The sequence below is a fragment of the Anastrepha obliqua genome, chromosome 2 (assembly GCF_027943255.1).
Source record: "Anastrepha obliqua isolate idAnaObli1 chromosome 2, idAnaObli1_1.0, whole genome shotgun sequence".
Classification (NCBI taxonomy): Eukaryota; Metazoa; Arthropoda; class Insecta; order Diptera; family Tephritidae; genus Anastrepha; species Anastrepha obliqua.
In genome coordinates, this window is record NC_072893.1 from 122,602,874 (window position 1) to 122,622,754 (window position 19,881).

Below are 19,881 nucleotides of genomic sequence, written 5' to 3' on the forward strand. Positions count from 1 at the left end.
TTGTTCATAATTGGGTTTGCCTAGATAAAAAGTGCAGGATGGTTATTGACAAGTAATTGCTTCCTAAATTGTTCTGACGTGACTTTTCGTCCAAAAATCAACTCCAGTTCTCTCAAACCAAATAGACTTCCACATATCCGCATTTGCACATGAATGTCGACAAGCGGAAATCCTTAAAGGTAAAGAAATAGGGAAATTTCTGGGATAAGTACAAGTAAGTTGTGCTATGTCCGCACTTGCCCAGTAGGAATAATATGCAATAAAAGCATTAAAGCAGCGGGCATACTAAAAGAAAACACGCATGGTCAGGTCTCAGTACTACTCTCTGTGGAACACAAGATACATTTGAACAGAGACTGTAAAATACGGATACCTGACAGGATGCAGTCTTATCAGACGACAGTTTTATTTATACTGACAGCTCAAAGATGGGCACTGAGACTTGAACAGGGCTGTACTCGGAGCAAATATCCTTAAATTGCTCCTTTAGACTGCCCAGAATGGTGTAGCGTTTTCCAAGCTGAGATCTACGCTATAGACGACAAAGCAGCAAAAACGATAAGACTGATGAACTTACCTCAAGTGCAAGCCTTACCATTTTTGTTGATAGTCAAGCAGCGACCAAAGCACTGGCCTCAACGGGCATCAATGCAGGATGTGTTAAAGAATGCAAGAGGTCGCTCTCGCTTATCCAACAACACAGCACCACACTTTGCTGGGTCCCCGACCACTCTGGAGTGGAGCGAAATGAAAGAGCGGATGAGTGTGCAAAGAAAGGCTCTGAGCTTGACCTTCAGCGAGTGGTAGAGAACATAAGCATTCCTCTAAACGAGTTATGCACTGCAATTGACTTGAGCATAACCGCGGATGCCAAAGAAAATGGTCTCTGACTACTAACTGCAGGTTCTCAAAAGTGCGCTGGCCAAAACTGAGTCTTAAAATAACAAAATGCCTGGTTGTATTCAACTACCAGCGTCCTCACAGATGTTATAACGGACCACTGCGCTACAGGCGCCCTAGCCAGTAGAATGGGTGTACCTTACAATGACTTCTGCAGACGCTGTGGAGAAGAAATTGAGTCGGTACAATATCTCCTCTCTGAATGTTCTACACTTCAATGAAGCCATAAAAAAATCTTGGCGACTATTTCTTTGCAAACCTGGGAAATTTGCAAGAAAATTAGAGGAAAACTGAGGGCATTGACTGAAAGAATTTAGCAAGGGCAACTTGGTACAGTGAGGCTTTAGGTTAATTTGCCCGATTTTTTTTAAACGATTTTTGTGTTTTTTTGCACCATTACAAAGGCCAATGCTTTCGTAATTTCGTGTCGAAATTTCAAGCAAATCAGAGAAGGAGTCACTAAGGGAGTTTTAGAACTTTGACTGAAAAAGTTTAGCAAGTATCCTGGTTCAGTGAGGCTTTTGACTCATTTGTCCCATTTTTTTAGCCGATTGTTGTGTTTTTTCCATATTTAAAAAGGCTTCCAACTCAGACCTTTGCAGTCATCTTACATCACCTTTAAGGGGTTATATACAGTTAGAATTTTCAAAAAATCGTTTTTATCTTATTTTCTTAATGTACATTAGGGCGGGTCGATTTAAAAATCGCTCATTGCTCTGTGAAAATCGTATTCTAGGGATCAAAATAAGAAACTTTGCCGAAGGAACCATACCTCTAAAACGAATTCTGATGTCCCCCAATTTGGTTTCTTTTCTCATGTAAAGGCCAAAAATGGTGATATTTTGAAATGATTGTATGGGAACCCCCCAGGGGAGTTCCAGGGGGTGTGCCACTGGCATGGGTGGATCGGCCGCCTAAAGTTAGTGGGGGTCGGTCATACATTTGGACTCGATTGGAGCACTCTAAATGGGTCAAAGTGGGATTCTTCGTTCGACCCAAATTGGGGGACATCAGAATTCGTTTTAGAGGTATGGTTCCTTCGGCAAAGTTTCTTATTTTGATCCCTAGAATATGATTTTCGCAGAGCAATGGGCGATTTTTTTGCCTCCCCACAAATCGAACCGGCCTAATGTACATATATTTAAGAATACACACAGAAAATTTAATATCGTTCCGGTGAATATTTTCGAAGTTACACGCAAATTTGAAAAAAAAAAATTTGTATCGTATGTAAAGTGCTTTTCAAACTTTAAATGCGTTTTTCTCAAAATGGTGTTTTCAAAGCCTTTGACCAACATTACTCGAAAACGGCTACACCGATTAGTCTCAAGTTTTAACACGAGCTTCTTAAATATATTATTTAGTAATTAATCGAAGATTTTTTCTCACCCAAAAATATTTTTTTTATAAATGACATAAGGGGGAAAACCACTGTGATTTTTCAAAAAATCAATTTTTTTTCTTAAAGTAGATATATTCAAACATATGTAAACAAAATTTTAACTTAAAATCTTGAAAATTGACGAAGTTATACCCAATACAACAAGTGCAGGTAGTGAGTTACAACGGCAAATGAAAACTTTAAACGCGTTTTTCTCAAAACGACTTTTCTGAACACGGTGGCCTCGATTTCTCGAAGACTTATGCACCGTTTTTAATTTTTTTTGTACACATTTTTTTTTTTTAATTTTGTACACATTTTTTTTTAAATTTTTGTAAAAGTCGTACATAGCCGTACAAGCCTTTCGAAAATAAAAAAAGGGTAAAAACACAAACTCATTTTTCAAACCTGCACCATTTTCTCAAAAACAATAAAAGAAACCGCCACGTACGACGATAGCCATTGATGTTTAGATTCAGAATTCTTTTCGTTTTTTGCTTTCAGATGGTTTTTCATCGCTGTATCGTGACCTCCAGGGTGCATCAGTTTTTTATAACGTCATTGCATTAATATTAATAACAATTGTAATTTTTAATATTTTTTAATAAAAATTTGTGTCAGTATAGATGAATAAACGTTAAATAAATTATAATTTGTCCGATCCTCAAATAATCATCCCTACTTATAAAAAAAAATTCATCAAAATCACTTAATTTTCACGCGTTCACAGTGGTGTTCTCTCTTAGGGGGCACTTTCAAAAAAACGATTTTTTTTATCTTATCTTATTGTTTAACATTTCAAGAATATATGCTCAAAATTTTAAGCCGATCTGAGCAAAACTCTTGGAGTTATTGTCCAATTAGTCTCGCGTCTTAGCTCTCACAGGTGTGAGCGTTCGGGAAGACAGCGCGGCTGACAACTTTTAAACGCGTTTTTCTCAAAACTACTTTTTAAAGTCGGTGATCACTGCCATTTAAAAAATACTTGACCGATTCATTCCAAACTTGGCACACATTTTCTTCATATAAAATGCCTCCCCCAACGTTTAGTTTATATTTGTTTTTTGACATGAAGGGGGTTTCCCGCCCACAAAATGGCGGAAATTTTCATTGAAAATAGAAGTTTTCACTTTAGACCGTCGCCAAATATAAATTTAAACGAAGAAAAAAATAAGCGGACAACGTTGAGGGGAAGATTTAATGATACTTTCACTAAATTTGAATTAGTTTTGGGTTCAGATAATTTCCGACCGAGATACAGTGATCACTGCAAAATGTTTTTTTTTTTCAAGTCGTTCCCGGACATGGTCTGTCACCGGCTTATTTTTAAGTATTTTCGGATGAAAAAATTACAGAAAATAGTTAAAAGTATGCTTAATAATGCACAAAAGGTTTTAATAAATTTGCTCAATCCATATTTAAGGAAAAAATTCCCAAAAATAGTGTTTTTTTCCGCTGAAACCCTTACCCCCCCATTTTGGTCAAAACTCGATTTTATTTTGAGAAGCCACCATTTTGTCAAAAATTTTTTTTTTACTTATTCCTTCGATTAATTACTAGATTTAACATTACCTTAACGAAATCTGTTTGAATTTTTAATTTTAGAGGATCCAGTTCAGAGATATAAAGGTCTTTTTGAGAGGAGCTCCTGGAGATCAGTTGTAGCTCCTTTCCAAATAAATATTTTTACTGATACTAAGTCTTAAAAAACAGTTAAAAATTAACATAATACGTGTACAAATTTTTAGATCAATAAATTTAAAATTTTGTCAGTAAAAATTCTTGAAAATTCGCTGTTTTCGGCCTTCTAACTGTGTATAACCCTTTAATTATTGCTTCATGAGCCGTTGTTTTGCTAGAAAAATGGTAAGAAAATTTAGATTTTTTTTTCCAAAAATCTAAATATCATGAAGTCACTCAAATAACAGTTTCATGTCCAACCAGGTCTTCTAAGCGCAGCACATACTTACTAGCTCACATGACAGTTCGTGAGCATTTCTTAAGTGCGAGGCACACAAAAAAATAGATTTAAAAAAATACCAAAAAAAAATCCAGAATCAAAGGTAAGACAGGCAAGCGCGCAAACAGAAAAATTTTTATAAGTACGAGCATATAAATCTGAACTTGTCAATAGGGGTTAAAAAATAATAATCGTCGCTATTGCAATATGTTGAAATGACACACTCACACATATGTATTTTTTTCCATATGCAAGGCTTTCAGTTGTTAGCACATATCCTGCATGTTCGAGTGTGTCCTGCTGCGCAGCAGACACGCGTGATGGCCTACGCACTTTTTCCATACAAGCTTCACTGTTCAACTGTTCACTGTTCAAGCCACCACGCCTGGTTGGCTGACTTTTGTAAAATTAATATAGAATGAATACGTTTGAGTGGGTTCAAGCGAAAATCGCTTTTAGCTGAAAATTCCAGCAGAAAATAACAATTGAAAACAGAAAAAAAAAACACAAAAAATACCACGACGACACGTGAATATAATCAGCCTGTGGTGCGGTGAGTGCCGTACGTAGCAGTTATACACATGTCTATTTGCACATGCACACATACACATATACATACATGCATGCATACATATGCACGCTCATACGATGAATGAAAGGCTATGTTTAGGTTGTAGGGTTATATCCGCAGGATATACACATATCTCCGGCGGATATAAATAAAATGTTGATTCCTATTATATGCGCTTTGTTTGGTGTTTTTGTTTTTTTTTTCCTTTGATTTGCTTGGCTTTTTTTTTCTCCTTTGCCAACAAATTGATGGTGATTTGAAGAAGCCAAAGTTAAAGTGAAGTGATTGAAAGGCTGAGATGTACCAATTTGCTTGTATATGTGGCATATGTTGCACATATGTGTGTGTGTGTATATGTGGCAAGTATAAGTGGCAAGGCACGAGTTCCACTAGGTACTTCAAGTGTTGCCTAATGGATGCTTCGATTTTTATTCGACATTTGTAATGTTTTTTGTGTGTTTTTTGTGTGCGCTAAAGTGCACAAAACTGCTGTGAACGTTCGCCCACTTAAAAATACATTAAATTATGATAATAAAAATTGTACGCGCATATTACTTATGTATACTTACTATATACAAGTGTGTATGTGCAAATTATACTTGCTTTTACTATATACCACGAATAAATTGAATAGTCTTGTAACATATACACACACATACATACATACAGGCATACGTGCATACAAAAGCAATAGTCACTTTGTGCACTTAAGTGATGGCGAATCTTACAAGTTACATATTTACTTACATACTTATACATATACATATACACACACACATATACATATGAATGATGATCAGCTCATTTGAGTGGGCGTCTGCCCGAGCAGCGCTTCCATATGACAGCCTGAGCTGTGTGTGTGCTATTTTTATACGCCCAAACTTTATTAGATTCTGCTTGGGCGGCTAAGCGTTTACACGAGCAACTCAACGGGAGACTAATGAGCAAAATAGCAGTTGCTGTCACAGCGTCAGCTGAAACCGCTGGACTCGCACACGTACTTGGAATTCCTTTAGCTTTTGCTTTTTGTGTATGGAATTTAAAAAGTTGAAAATTTTGTGTGCCTTTCGCTGATTTATGTGGCTGTTTGCTACTTATTTTTAACTTTTATTGAAATTGATTGAATAGCATCGATTAATTTATGCGTAATGGCATTTTTAAGAACTTCTCTATTTTAAGGTAATCTCTAACAATCATTAGGAATCTAACAGTCACTTCAAAACCGCTTAACATTTAATAATGCAAAGCTATTAAACAGGGTGCGTAGGGTATTTTATAGTAGGACAACTTGAGAGCAGAACTAGTTACAGTCTGTGTCAGAAGAAAAGAACCGGTTTTTTTCTTGTAATATAACTTCAAGATATATTTCATTCTGCTTTTTGCTACGTAATAGTCCCATTCAAGCACTACGACGCCAGTACTACCTCAGATTAGTGTCGATCGAAACTTTCCCGTTAACGCAATCAAACAAAAATCTGTGAGAAGTATGCTAAGCGTTTTGAGGCGGTCTTTTTATGCACGCATTCGAAAGGGCCGAAATTATCGTACCATGTGGCTGCAAAAATAATAAAAAATCAAAAAAGTTTGTTGTGATGTGGAATCAGCGGTATAAGGTGTACAAAAAATGTTGATGACTTTTCCGACCGCGGCTTGAAGCGAGTGACGAAAAAAAGCAGGATAAAGGGATCGTCCAACGGGACCCTTCTTTGTGACTACGCCAAGCACGATCAGTTCTATCTAAAAAGGGAATACATGTGAGTATCAACACCATCGAACGTCGACTGAAAGAGGCGAGCATGTCCTACTGTCCCACATAGTCAAAACCACTGCTCTCAGAAAATCACATTGAGAAACAACAAAACAAGAAAATGGCGTCACAGTATTGGACTGGCCTTCCCAGTCCCCAGAGGCAAAGCCCATTGAAAATGTGTGGGGAACTATGAAAATGCATCTTGCCGGAAGGCCAGTCCATGATGCAAAATCAAGTTCTGTTTGTTGACGAGCTACGCAGAAAAGCTGGTTCAAAGCATGTCGAGAAGATGCCAGGCTATACTCGACAACCATGGAGACTACACGGCTTATTGAGTAATTGCGACTCGTAGTTTTGTACATATATACATATATATATATAATATATATAATTGGCGCGTACATCCTTTTTGGGTGTTTGGCCGAGCTCCTCCTCCTATTTGTGGTGTGTGTCTTGATATTGTTCCACAAATGGAGGGACCTACAGTTTCAAGCCGACTCCGAACGGCAGATATTTTTATGAGGATCTTTTTCATGGCAGAAATACACTCGGAGGTTTGCTATTGCCTGCCGAGAGGCGACCGCTATTAGAAAAAGGTTTTTCTTAATTTTGGTGTTTCACCGAGACTCGAACCGTGAACGTTGGTTGGTGAATTCCGAATGGTAGTCACGCATCAACCCATTCGGCTACGGCGGCCTTTCATGTAAAAAATTTTAAAATATATATCTTTTATACTTCATGAATAATCGCGGTTCCTTTTTTCTGACACCGTCTGTAGCTTTTATTTTTACACATGGGCTGAAAAGTCCCCGGCCTAACAAAGAAAACATGTTTTTTTTTGTTCAGAACTCGCTTTGTTCATCAACGTAATTTCCATCAAGAACAACGCAATCATTCCAGCGCTGCTCTAACATTTCAATACCACTTTTGTAGAACGATTTTTCTTTTGCCTCAAAAACAGGGCTCAGTTTCAGCGATAACCTCTTCATTCTAGCGAAATTTCTAACCGGCGAGCATTTTTTTTAGGTCTGCGACCAGTCTGTAGTTGCTGGGAACCAAATCTGGCGAATACTGCTGAATACGCTGAATGTGGGGGCAACTCAAGTTCGATTCATGTAGTTTTGCCATTGTTTTAATTGACTTGTGGCTTTGTCACTTTGATGAAACAACATTTTTTTCTTTGCCATATGCGGACGTTTCTTTGCAATTTGGGCCTTCAAACGCTCCAATAACGTTTTATGATATTCACTGTTGATCGTATTTCTCTGCTCCAGATAGTCGATGAATATTACACCACGCGCATCCCAAAATACCGAGACCATATCCTTTCCAGCCGATTGTTGTGCTTTCCGGCACTTTGGACGTGGTTCACCAGTTGCTGTCCACTCAGATGACGATCGTTTTCATTCCGGAGTGCAGTGACGGATTCATGTTTCATCCATTGTCACATATCGACGCAAAAATTCCGGTTTATTAAATTTAAATATGGTCAAAGACTGCGCAGAATCAACAGCACCACTGTTTTTGGTCGACAGTGAGCAAACGCCGCACTCACTTTGAATAGAGCGCTCTCATTGTCAAAAGTTCATGCAATATAAAGCCAACACGTTCTTTTGATATCTTTACGATGTCAGCTAACTCACGCAACTTCACTTTTCGATCATTCATTTGAACGTTCACTGTGTTATTATATATCCATAAAATCATCCAATATACATAATTTCCATTAACTGCAATAACCTCCCCGTTCCGGGTCTAGAAATTATTGCATGACCGAATCAAGTGCTCCTTATTCATACCGACCATAACGGTATTAATTGCAGCCTTCAGAGAAGAAATTGTGTTATGAGAATTTTTACCGGCTACACACTCATCCACGCCCCATACGTAGTAATCTAAGGGGATTACTGGAGGGATCTGGAAAGTTAGGCGGTCATAAGTGCGGTATTATGTGGTCATTGAAAGTTTTAGCCATCCAATCTTGTGTCGCCATTGCTTTGTGTGAAGGAGAAGAGTCTTGCTGAACGATGTATGAGCCGTCACCGCGTATCACCGTCAATCGAGGGTGTCACTACTGTCTCTAGAACCTCGATATATGCAGCAGAATTTAATTGGATTCCTTGAATAAAGAAGTGTAGTTACATGACATTTCCTTTGTTGCTCACAACACCTAAAACCATAAAGGAGGTTAGAAACTTCGTGTGCATGACAACAGAAGCCTCTGTAAGATTAGAACAAAGCCGTATGTTATTCTGGTAATTTCTGCGGCTGGACTTTTGGTCTTGGTCGACATTTTTTTTCGTCAGAAAAAAACCGTAGCTTCTCAAGCGCCTCAGGATGTTTAATTTTGTTTAGAATTGGTTTTGTTCGGATAACTCGCTGTTCTCATGTTTGCTCCTTCACAAACTGCCTTCTGCGTATTACGTAGGAATTATACCGGAGATCTTCAAATGCCACTACGCAGATAAGACCCTTAGAAACATTAAGCTCCCTCGCTAGGGCCCTCATTGATTTTGAAGAATCCTCGTTAATGATCGCTTGCTCTTGTTGAATAAATTCTGCAGATCGGACAGTGTCAGAATTTTCCTGCGCCGCTGCTTGATGCTTCCAATTCCCGACGAACCTTATGAATGAATGAGGGGCGCACTTAAGAAAATTAAAGATTTCTAAATCGGTGTGATTTGCTCATAAAGCGACGATAACTGCATGCATCTCCATTTCTTGAGTTAATTTGTAGTTTTTCTTGTCTTGTCTGAAAAAGGGCAAAAAGGAAAACAATGGTTTCGGGAAGTAATAGCACCCATAGTTATATGCACCCTGTTTATATATGTTATATATAGTTGGCGCATCGATTCTTCATTAAGTCTTTTGGCCGCGCTTCTTCTTCAATTTGTGGTGTGTGCGTGCCAGTTTTATGCCGACTTCGTATGACAGATTGCTTTTATGAAAGGACCATTGCTTGCAGAGGCACGACCGCTGTTCAATTTATATTATTATTAACTATACACTTTTTCTATCATCTGAAGTTTCGTGCTCACAGTGAGGGTCAATGGCGTTAAAAATTCTGAAAATTGATTTTCGCTAGACGCTTGTGGTTTTATAAGGTGGTCCATTGTGCGTTTGGATTTTGAACTAAAGGTGTTTTGTCTCTGACAGATTAAATACTATTCGTAATGTGTCAGAAATTTAGTTCATGGTTAGATAATTACAAAATGTGTCGCTTTTTGCTGGAACAAATATCAAATATTAGTAACATTCGAAAATCGATCAATCAGCTGATCGATATTTATTCAAGCTGAACCATTGCCATTATCATATTTTCTTTGAATCCCTGCGCTGGTGTCCCATAGGATACCAATGTACAGATCCATAATTTTGTACATATCCATGAAAATTTTCAAAATTTGAATGACCAGCCAACACCAGAAATGGTAATGACAAATGGCCGCCCAGAAGCGGCGATTTGAATCCATTGGACTACTTTATGATTAAAAGAATAAAGCAATTTATTAATAAGAGGATAGGAAGAATGAAAAGAAAAATTAATCATTGCTTGTAGGCAGGAAAATGGAAGAAGGTCTAATATTACATCAATTCAGCAGCTGATTCTGCCAAATTCAGTAAGAGCGGCGATTTGCTCACTCCTCTATATTCTGTCAACGATTGGTATTGATTCAATGAATCATGGCGAAAAGAGTTCAACAGGTATGGCCAATATCAGACCGTTAACCGGTTCTGAGCGTACAGAATCAGCTGATGAGTTGACGTAGCAGCGGTTATGAATTAGTTTGTTTACGAAAAAACTGAGATTGTGTTGGTGATATATTTTAATTAAATTTAAACGAACCGAGCACGTGGGAACCGGTCCATATTTGTTGTTGTCTTATGTTGGTAGGACTGTAAGACACACATTTGTCACTTTTTAGCGCCTTTCATTAGTGTCTGCCTCGCCGGCCGGAAATGGGGGCAAACAATTCTTGGATTTTGCATGATGATAAAGCGCCATCGCACCGAGCTCCTGGATTATTTGACCAAACACCAAGTATATACCATCGTGCAAGCACCGTATTCACCTGATATGGTCCCGTGCGGCTTCTTTTTGTATCCCTAGGTTAAAGTTACCACTTCGTGGAAGGAGATTTCAGTCGATAGAGGAGATTAAGGGGGGAGCCTGGTTTATAAGATCAAAAAAATCTTTTTTTTTTCGTTTTAAGCGATTCCTAATATATTTCAGAATATTCACACAAAGTTACAGAGCCTAATTCTCAATATTTCCGTAGATACAAAGCCAAAGGTAGGCGAGCGTTAGGTAGTTACGCTGTGACCGGACAGCTATAGTACAAACTTTATCTTCTTTTCTCGACTTTTCATTTTTATAATTTCTTTGAATTGGCGTACATGAATGAAAAAAAACTAATGAACCTTTTGAAATGAATCATAGCTTGTTCCCTTCAGTATTAAATTCTCTTCTATTTGAACTAACAAAATAGATAAAAAAAAATGTTTCAAGATTTTTATACCAAGTTGAAGTGAATTTTTTTTTATAGAAAGACATTTTTTTTTTAAAACCTCCAAAAAGTTGAAATTTTGGAATTTCTCTCAGTTTTCTTAGTTCATCTAGAATAAAAAATCATGATAATTAGAAATCCATTTGAGCTGTATCTTGTACGCCAGTTGGAAACTCCAGCGTTGCAGCGCTCTACTAATTTCTATGTTAAACATTTTTTTTTCAACTTATTTTAACCAGTACAAACATTTTTTATACTTTTTAAATGTTCATTAAAAGATAGAAAAAACTTTGCAGTGCTAAATTAATTTTTTCCTTAAAAAAAAAATCGCAAAGAGATGCAACTTTTAGACCTCATAAACCAGGCTCCCCCCTTAAAAAGAATGCGACGAAGGAGCTGAAAGCCATCCGTTCGTTGGCACATGTGTGTTGCTTCAGACGGGTCATATTTTGAAGGGATAAAATAAATTTGCCTGAAATTTAACTCTGTTTTGTTTAATTTAAACATTCCCGTACATTCAGATCATATGGTATCTATCATTCGTGGCTATGAATAACTGAGCGAATTCGCTGTTATTTTTTTTTCGATTACTGTTTAAAGTGAACTTCAGTTCCTTCCTATATTTGACGGTTCGGGGTGGCAATGCTTAAATAATTTTAGTTTCTGCAGCTCCTGATGACAAAGTCATCACTGCTGTAAAAGAGAAGATGACTAAATACGCAAATCTAGAGATTGGAGTCATTTGCAAAATACGCGATATCTGCTCCGGACGACTTTGAGATATACGACATGTTGTGGGATATAGATTTTTAATGTCTCAGTTTGTGATTTGACAGCCCTATGTCGAGAAATAATAAAATATATTATCAAAAAAATGTCATTGCTAATACCAGGCAATTCTATTAGTGGTTTAGTGATCTGGCGAAATAGGCTCAGTTATGCTGGAAAGAGGTGAAAAACTGAATCATAGGACAGTAGCGATCATCATATCGCACCCTAAATACAAAAGGGTCACAACTCAAAATTTTCCACACTCGAGCTTGACTTGTTTACAGTAGCACAGAAAACAAACTATTTGACATATCACGCTGAAATTTGCCATGTAAGCTTATAACAGTCCTACCAAAAAACAAAAAATTTATTTTTGCCATCCGCGGACCGTTTTATTGATAACGTCTCGTTCATATTTGAGCAGAAGGAACATTTTGAGTTGTGACCCTTTTGTATTTAGGGTGCGATATGCTCAAAACTGTGATTTCTGAGCTGCTAGAGATAAGATTTTTGTAGTTTTTATTTTATGTTTGTGCTAAAATTGTACGACTTTTGGAAAAAATACAAAAAATGCTCAGTTTGATAATTAATTTGCAAATGGATATAAATCTTCCATTAATCGTATTATGACTTTAACATTTTTCAACAGTTTCTAGCTCATTCTCGTACTCTTTATTAGATTTATGCTAAATTTTCCCTTCTTTTCTAACATTCACAGACTCAGATCTTTCCGATGATAATTCAGAAATCGACATTGAAGATCGCTCTTCACCCGATTCGGATCTGCTACATAGCCATCACTATGGCACAACAGCCAACAACAGCGCCCAATTGCATTTTATGGTCAGCGAATCCAGCGTTGAGTCGAATCAGCATTCACCCAACTCCGGTGAGCGCGGCAACAATCACAATCCGAACTCTACCACCGCCACCACTTCCAACGCATCCACCAATAATCATTTGGAACCGCCCACAACACACCTGCCATCGCACGGATATGTTGGCGGCGGCGGCGATGGTGGTGGTGGTTTGGGTTTTGGCGAGCACATGCACAGCAGCAAACTGGGTTTGAGTTTGAATAAAAGTGGGCGCAAACCAAGAAGGCGACGCACCGCCTTCACACATGCACAGCTCGCCTATCTGGAGCGTAAATTTCGTTGTCAGAAATATTTATCTGTTGCCGATCGCAGCGATGTGGCAGAGACGCTCAGATTGTCCGAGACGCAAGTGAAAACTTGGTACCAGAATAGACGGTGAGTAGAATTTTTTGCTTTTCTTTTTATTGATTTTTTGGATTTTCTTAAAATTGTCACTTTATCATTTCTCAATAGCACTAAATGGAAACGTCAAAATCAGCTGCGGCTCGAGCAGTTGCGTCATCAAGCGACACTAGAAAAAGAATTTGTGGGCGATGGCACTTCCGGCACAGGATTGGGTTGTTGTCCGACGGGATTATCGACTTTTAGCACAACGAATCCTTGCAATTTTCTCACTTCTGCGGCGGCGGCGGCGATTTTCCGTAATGTGAGCTATGTGCACGGCTGCCCGCTGTAAGGCAAGAGGACGCGTGGCTATGGAAATTAGTGAAAATTTAATTTAGTTAAAGTGATTTTTTTGTTTTTGTTTTTTTTTTTTACTGTAAATAAGCGTTAAAGAATTTTCAGTTGCTGTGCAATAATTATTTAAGCTTTTAAAAAAAATCGAGCATAGCAGTTTAAGAAAATCAGTAATAAAAATTGCTGAGAAAAAGTATGGTAGAAAAATAAAAATTGCGGTAGCAAAAACACAAAAAAAATAAAAAATTAATAGTATAAAGATCAAAAATTAGGTATGATTGCTGTTACTGGTAAAAAATAAAATGAAAAATAAAAAAACAAAATAAAACAAATCGTTACTAAGTGAATAAATAATGAAGTTATTTCAGCAAAAAAGTAAGTAACGGGTGACCAGATAGCAATGTTAGTTTTTCCAACTGTTATGTCTGAGCAGCTGTATAATTATCAATTATCAGGTCCATATTATCCATAAGTTCGTGTGTATTTTACCCATATTTTAACTTTTGTACGATTTTTGCATACAAAAAATTATTCGCGGAATATAACGGGACTATTTATATTTTCTTTGATATATTGTGCATTCAACAAGTGATTTTAATCGCGGAGAGAAGCACGTGTTGTTAAAAAATAAAATGGAATCTTCGAACGCGTATAAGAGGCATATTTTGTATTTTTTTATAAAAGTGGTAAAAATGCAACAACGGCTGATGCAAAAATAAACACTGTTCACGGAGAGGATACCGTGAGGGTAAGGACTGCGCAAAAGTGGTTTTCAAAATTCCGAAGTGGTAACTGCGACGTGGAAGATGCCCCGCGTGCTGGTCGTCCTGAAGTCTTTAACTTCTACCCCTTGCTCGAACTCGAGGAAGCTGAGCCAAATTTGACAGTCGATATGATAGCTCAGAGGTTAAATTCATCGCATGGAACAGTTCACAGGCACTTGGTTCAGTTGGGAAAGGTTTCAAAGCTAAGAAAATGGGTTCCGAAAGAAGATTCTCTTGTATATTTGGTGGAATATGGCCGGTATTGTTTATTATGAACTTCGGGAACCAAACCAGACGATAACTGCTGATTATTATTCCCATCAGCTATCAAACCTGAATGAGGCACTTAACAAAAATCGACCGTCTTTAGTTAATAAGTAGACGCAAAGTTTTGTTTCACCACGACAACGCAAGCCCTCATACCGCAAGGCAAACATTAGGCAAGCTGAACGAGCTCAGATGGGAGCTAATGCCGCATCCACCATACTCTCCGGATATTGCGCCTTGTGATTATCACCTTTTCCGTGGACCTCAATGCCATATGAGTAACAAGAACTACTTCTCAAAAGAAGCTATAAAAAGGGATATCGAAGTGTTTTTGGCTCCAAGGACAGGAATTAAAAATTTGCCTTAACGTTGGGAAGACATTGTAAATAATGAAGGAAAATATATTATTGATTAATAAATACTTTAAACATCTTTTTTATTAATTTTGAAACCACCTTTAAAAAACGCACGAACTTATGGACTGACCTGATAAGTAGATGTACTTATATACAAGGAGAAGTCCAAAATAAACAAGACTGACGTCGTAAAAATGTTTTTGATGGCGCCATCTTTTTAATGAGATAGTACGTTGGTTATGTTGTTGGTCACATCCCTAGCTGACTTCCAGTGAAAGCTTGGTGACATTCGGTCCAGCGAAAGCGAAGTTATTGCGTCTAAAGTGTCAGTATGCTTTCGTCATCGGTACAAAAATGAGTTTCGAACAAAGAGCTAATATCAAATTTTGTTTTAAAATCGGTAAAATCTTTGCCGAAACATTTGAATTGATGAAAAAAGTTTATAGCGATGATTGTCTACCTCGTGCCAGAGTTTATGAGTAGTTTACACGTTTCAGAGATGGTTGTGAGGACATAAATGACAATGAAAAATACGGGTCGCCTAAAATCAGTAATCACTGAAAATTCCACCGAAATTGTTCGTAAATTTATCAAAAATGAACCGAAACTATCGGTGAAAATTACGGAATCGGAGTTGAATATCTCCAAAACATCGATTTAACGCATTTTAACTGATTATTTGGGCTTACGAAAGGTTTGCGCACGTTTCATTCCGCACAAGTTAATTGAGGACCAAAAATTGCTCAGAATTCAACATTCGAAAGACCTCATTAAAAAGGCGAGAAAAGACGACAACTTCCTTTACAAGATTGTAAGTGGTGATGAAACGTGGTGATTGCAACATGAACCTAAAACTAAGCGTCAAAGTGTCGAATGAAAAGTCCCCGACGAGCCAGCACACAAAAAATTGCGTTTGGAAAAGTCAAAAATCAAGTCGATGCTCATTTGTTTTTACGATTCCAAGACAATTTTCCACAAGTAGTTCGTTCCAACGGGCCAAACTGTCAATGCAATTTTCTATCTTGGCGTTTTAAAGTGTTTGAAGAAGAAGGAAGCTGGCGCTTATTGCGTGATAGCATCTCATCCATCCACTCGTGTGCCTGATTTTTTGACTAGAAATCTGAATTTAGCCATCAATCACTCACCGTATTCGCCTGAAATGGCTCCCTGTGATTTCTACCTATTCGGAAAATTACATTTGGCCATGAAATGAAAACGTTTTGCGTCTGTAGAGGCCTTCCAAAATGCTTGTACCGACATCCTGAAGGACATTCCGGTCAATGACCTGTAAAACTCTTTCGAAAAACTTTTAGATCGCGCAAAACAGTGTACCGAGGCCAGAGGGGACTATTTTGAATAAATAAACTCGAAGTAATCAGAACAAAGCTCTTGTCGTTTCTATTTTAGCTCAGTCTTGTTTATCTTGGACTTCACCTTGTATATATTTTATCATATAGTGCCTCAAATTTATTCCTATGTTCCAGGTTCCAAATCGTGTTCTTGATTTCATGCAAAAATTCGTCAACTGTATCAGATTCCGGTTTTTATTCTTACTAGTTGAGGTTGCAATAAAGTTGAGTTTGAGGCGGGCAGCTTATTGGCCTACCTCACCCCAATCTGAGTGGTGAGATGCGCCCTCAAACAGACTTTGCTTCAGCATTTCCTCTGTGCGTTTGCAGATTATACCGCCTAGTGTCGTTCGTCAGAGACTCGTTTATGTTAGCAGGATGCGCCATGTGCAGATGAGGCTAAGCGTTAGAAAGTAGTGGCTGTGTTTTACGCATATCTCTCCCATTGGCACTCCTAGCATCCTCTAGCTGTCAAAATATTCCGTGAGGCTTGACCATTCATCGCCTCTCATTCCACGCTCGCTGCATGTTTGGAAACTATTAAGAGATGGTACCAAAAGTATGGCTCCTACTGAACGAAGATACGTATTTTGACTAATATATCGGCTCCTCGGCGGCTATATCAACAAGCGAAATTGCCTGTTAAAGGTCCTCGCCTCATTTGAAATGGTGTTTTTTGGGTGTTTCTTTAGAAGCGTGTAAGACAGATACCAGATTTTTTATTTTTGTTGGCAGTATTTTATTTTTTGATCTATTGTTGAAAAATAAAAAATTTGTTTTAACCATACGAGGTTCGTTCAAAAAGTTTTCAGCCTTCAAAAAATGCTCTTCGCATAGACAATGGACACAGAACCAATTTTGATGAAATAAAATTTAAATGACGTAGAATTGATATCGTTATCGTGTGAACTACGTTCATTTGGAAAAAAATTGGTGAATTTTTTTCCGTCCTTTGAAGTAAAAAAAGGTCAAAAAACGACGTCTTTGAATGTCCGCCATTTTGTCAATTTTTTTTAGATCGTAGTTCACACGATAACGATATTCATATTGAATAAGGACCCTTTTGTTTTTTTAATTTCAGGTACCTATGAATTCCGGAATCCGGTTCGCCAGCGACATACCTTCTTTTACAAGAACATTTTTTGAAAGCTGACAACTTTTTGAACGAACCTTGTATGGCCAAACAAAAAATTGTATTTTTTAACAATAGATATAAAGAAAATAAAAAATCTTGTTTCGTTTCCGTTTTACACGCTTTTAAAGAAACACCCAAAAACCACCATTTCAAATGAGGTGAGGCCCTTAATGCGGTTTATAAAGGGTTTTCCACTAGGAGGTGTTATTTTGATATTCAAAGAAAAATGGTATTTTTTAATATAAATATTCGGACGTTTATTTCATTATAAAGAGGAAGGTATGCCATTAATAGTAAAAAAAACATCAAGAAAATGACCACCACGACCACGCTTACAGGACAATATCGAATTGCAAAGTGGCTGCCCCATGTCCTCGATAGCCTCACGAACTCCTTCTTTGAGGTCTTGAATCGACCCTGGGCTATTGGCATTCTCTTTCACGTGACCCCAAAGAAAAAAATCACAAGGTGTTAAATCACAACATCTCGTTGGCCAATTGTGATCACCTCTTCGAGAGATAACACGGTCCGGAAACTTTTCCCGTAAAACATCAATGATTTCGTTGCTTGTGTGGCACGTAGCACCGTCTTGTTGAAAATAAACGTTGTCCAGATCAATACCATCCAATTCCGGCCATAAAAAACCGTTAATCATCTCTCAATAGCGCAATCCTATTCAAAATAACACCTGTTATCGGAAAACCCTTCAGATTGGCGGCATCATCGGACCTTAGTTTTTTTCGAAATGAGGCGTTGTCGTCAATAGTTCTCGGTGCAGGGCACTGTTAACCGACTTTCAGTGACCAGCGCTCAACGGCATCAATATATCCGAGCTGTAGCTCCAACAAAACGGCGCTATATTTCATACAAGCGACTCAACCCTTGAAGTTGTGAAGAACAAATTTGACGGCTGAGTCATCTCACGGCGAGCGTTCATCAATTAGCCGACCCGAGCATGTGACTTGCTGCTTTTCGATTATTTTTGCTGTGGCTAAGTCAGGTTTTTAATCTACGTTAGCAAGCCAACCACTTTAACCACGCTATTGTAGGACCGATTCATCGTAAATTGGACTGACCGCTTGGAGTACTGCCAGCCAAGCCGAGGCTGCCATTAGAAGGGTGCGCTACTTCATACATTCCATATATTCTGTCAAAAAAAGTACCGGGAATTGTTCAATAAAACGCAAAATAATTGTTTAATCATCAAGATTTGTCTTGTCGCCCTCAAGATAGGCTCCATTCGAAGCAGTACACGTATGCCAACGATAAGTCCAGCCATCAAAGCACATTTTAAACGCGTTCTTCAGCTCCTTCAGCGAATTCTCCTCAATGGCCTCTATCGACTCAAAGCGGCGTCCGCGAAGTGACAATTTAAGTTTTGGAAAAAGGAAAAAGTCACAGGGGGCTAAATCCGGTGAATACGGTGGTTTTTTGATGTTATTTGTCGAGTTTTTGGTCAAAACAAGTGTTCTCAATGTGAGTCTTGTGAGACGGTGCGTTATCATGGTGCAAGATCCACGAGTTTTCTTTCCAAAAATTGGGCCGTTTCCTATGCACATACTCTCTCAAACGTCGAATAACTGCCCGATAATATTCTTTATTTACCGTAGAGCCATTTGGAATGAATTTCGAGTGCGCAACACCATGATAATTAAAGAAAACGAGCTGCATGTCTTTCAGTTTTGACCGACTTTCACGTGGTTTTTGGGGGTTCGGCTCATGTGGATAGCGCCATTTAGCCGCCTGTTGGCTGGTTTGCAGGTCAAAGTCATATACCCATGTCTCACCACCTGTTATGATGCGCTGGATAAACATTGGGTCCGAATTCACTTGCTCAAGCATGTCTTCAGCCACCTTCTTCCGATGGATTTTCTGAAAGAAATTCAACTCTCTTGGAACGTGTCAAGCAACCATGCGTCTCATGCCCAATTGGTGGTATAAAATGTTGCCAATTGATTCGTGAGACACGCTAAGGTCACGAGTTACCTCCCTCAAACTTAAATGATGCCTCTCCAGCACCATTGCCTTGACTTTGTCGACGTTTTCCTCCGTTGCAGACGTTGATGGGCGACCAGACCGGGGCGAGTCTTCCACGACTTCTCGGCCCTCTGCAGAAGTCTTATATCACTCGTAGACTCGTGTTTTTGATAAAGCATGCTCGCCATAAGCTTTCTGCAACATTTTCAACGATTTGGCACACAAAACCCTTTTCAAAACACAAAATTTAAGACAGATTCTTTGTTCGACATTTTTATCCATAGTGAAAATCGCAGAGCATTTCTCCGGTTGGTTGGTTGGTTTAAGTGGTGATTCTTCCAGAATCCAACTAGCGCTTCCGCATCATTTTGTTGCCACATCCTCGTTACCAACTTGCTTACCAGTTATTTACAGCATAACTATATCCAGTCGGTGCGGTTCAGGAACCTTATCAGGTTGTTGACATCTAAGCCAGACAGCTGTTCAAGACTCCCGAACAGCGGTTTGCCCATTTGGTTAACATTCTGTCCTTCCATAGGGCAGAGCATTCGCAGAAGAAATGGAAGATTGTTTCCTTTTTCCCAGGTTGTTTGCAACTGTGACAGTATGTGTAGTGAGGAATGCCCATTTTGGCTG

General features: G+C 38.4%; 1 protein-coding gene across 2 annotated transcripts in view; it reads left to right on the plus strand.

Moving 5' to 3' along the window:
* Positions 1-13,675, plus strand: part of LOC129238025 (homeobox protein B-H2) — a 28,856-nt gene extending 15,181 nt beyond the window's left edge. For both annotated transcript variants that reach the window (XM_054873057.1, XM_054873056.1), the window contains exons 2-3: positions 12,560-13,094; positions 13,173-13,675. In XM_054873057.1, the coding sequence (XP_054729032.1) occupies positions 12,560-13,094; positions 13,173-13,395 (758 nt within the window). In that variant the 3' untranslated portion in view covers positions 13,396-13,675. The remainder of the gene's footprint in view (positions 1-12,559; positions 13,095-13,172) is intronic.
* Positions 13,676-19,881: the final 6,206 nt, after the last annotated feature.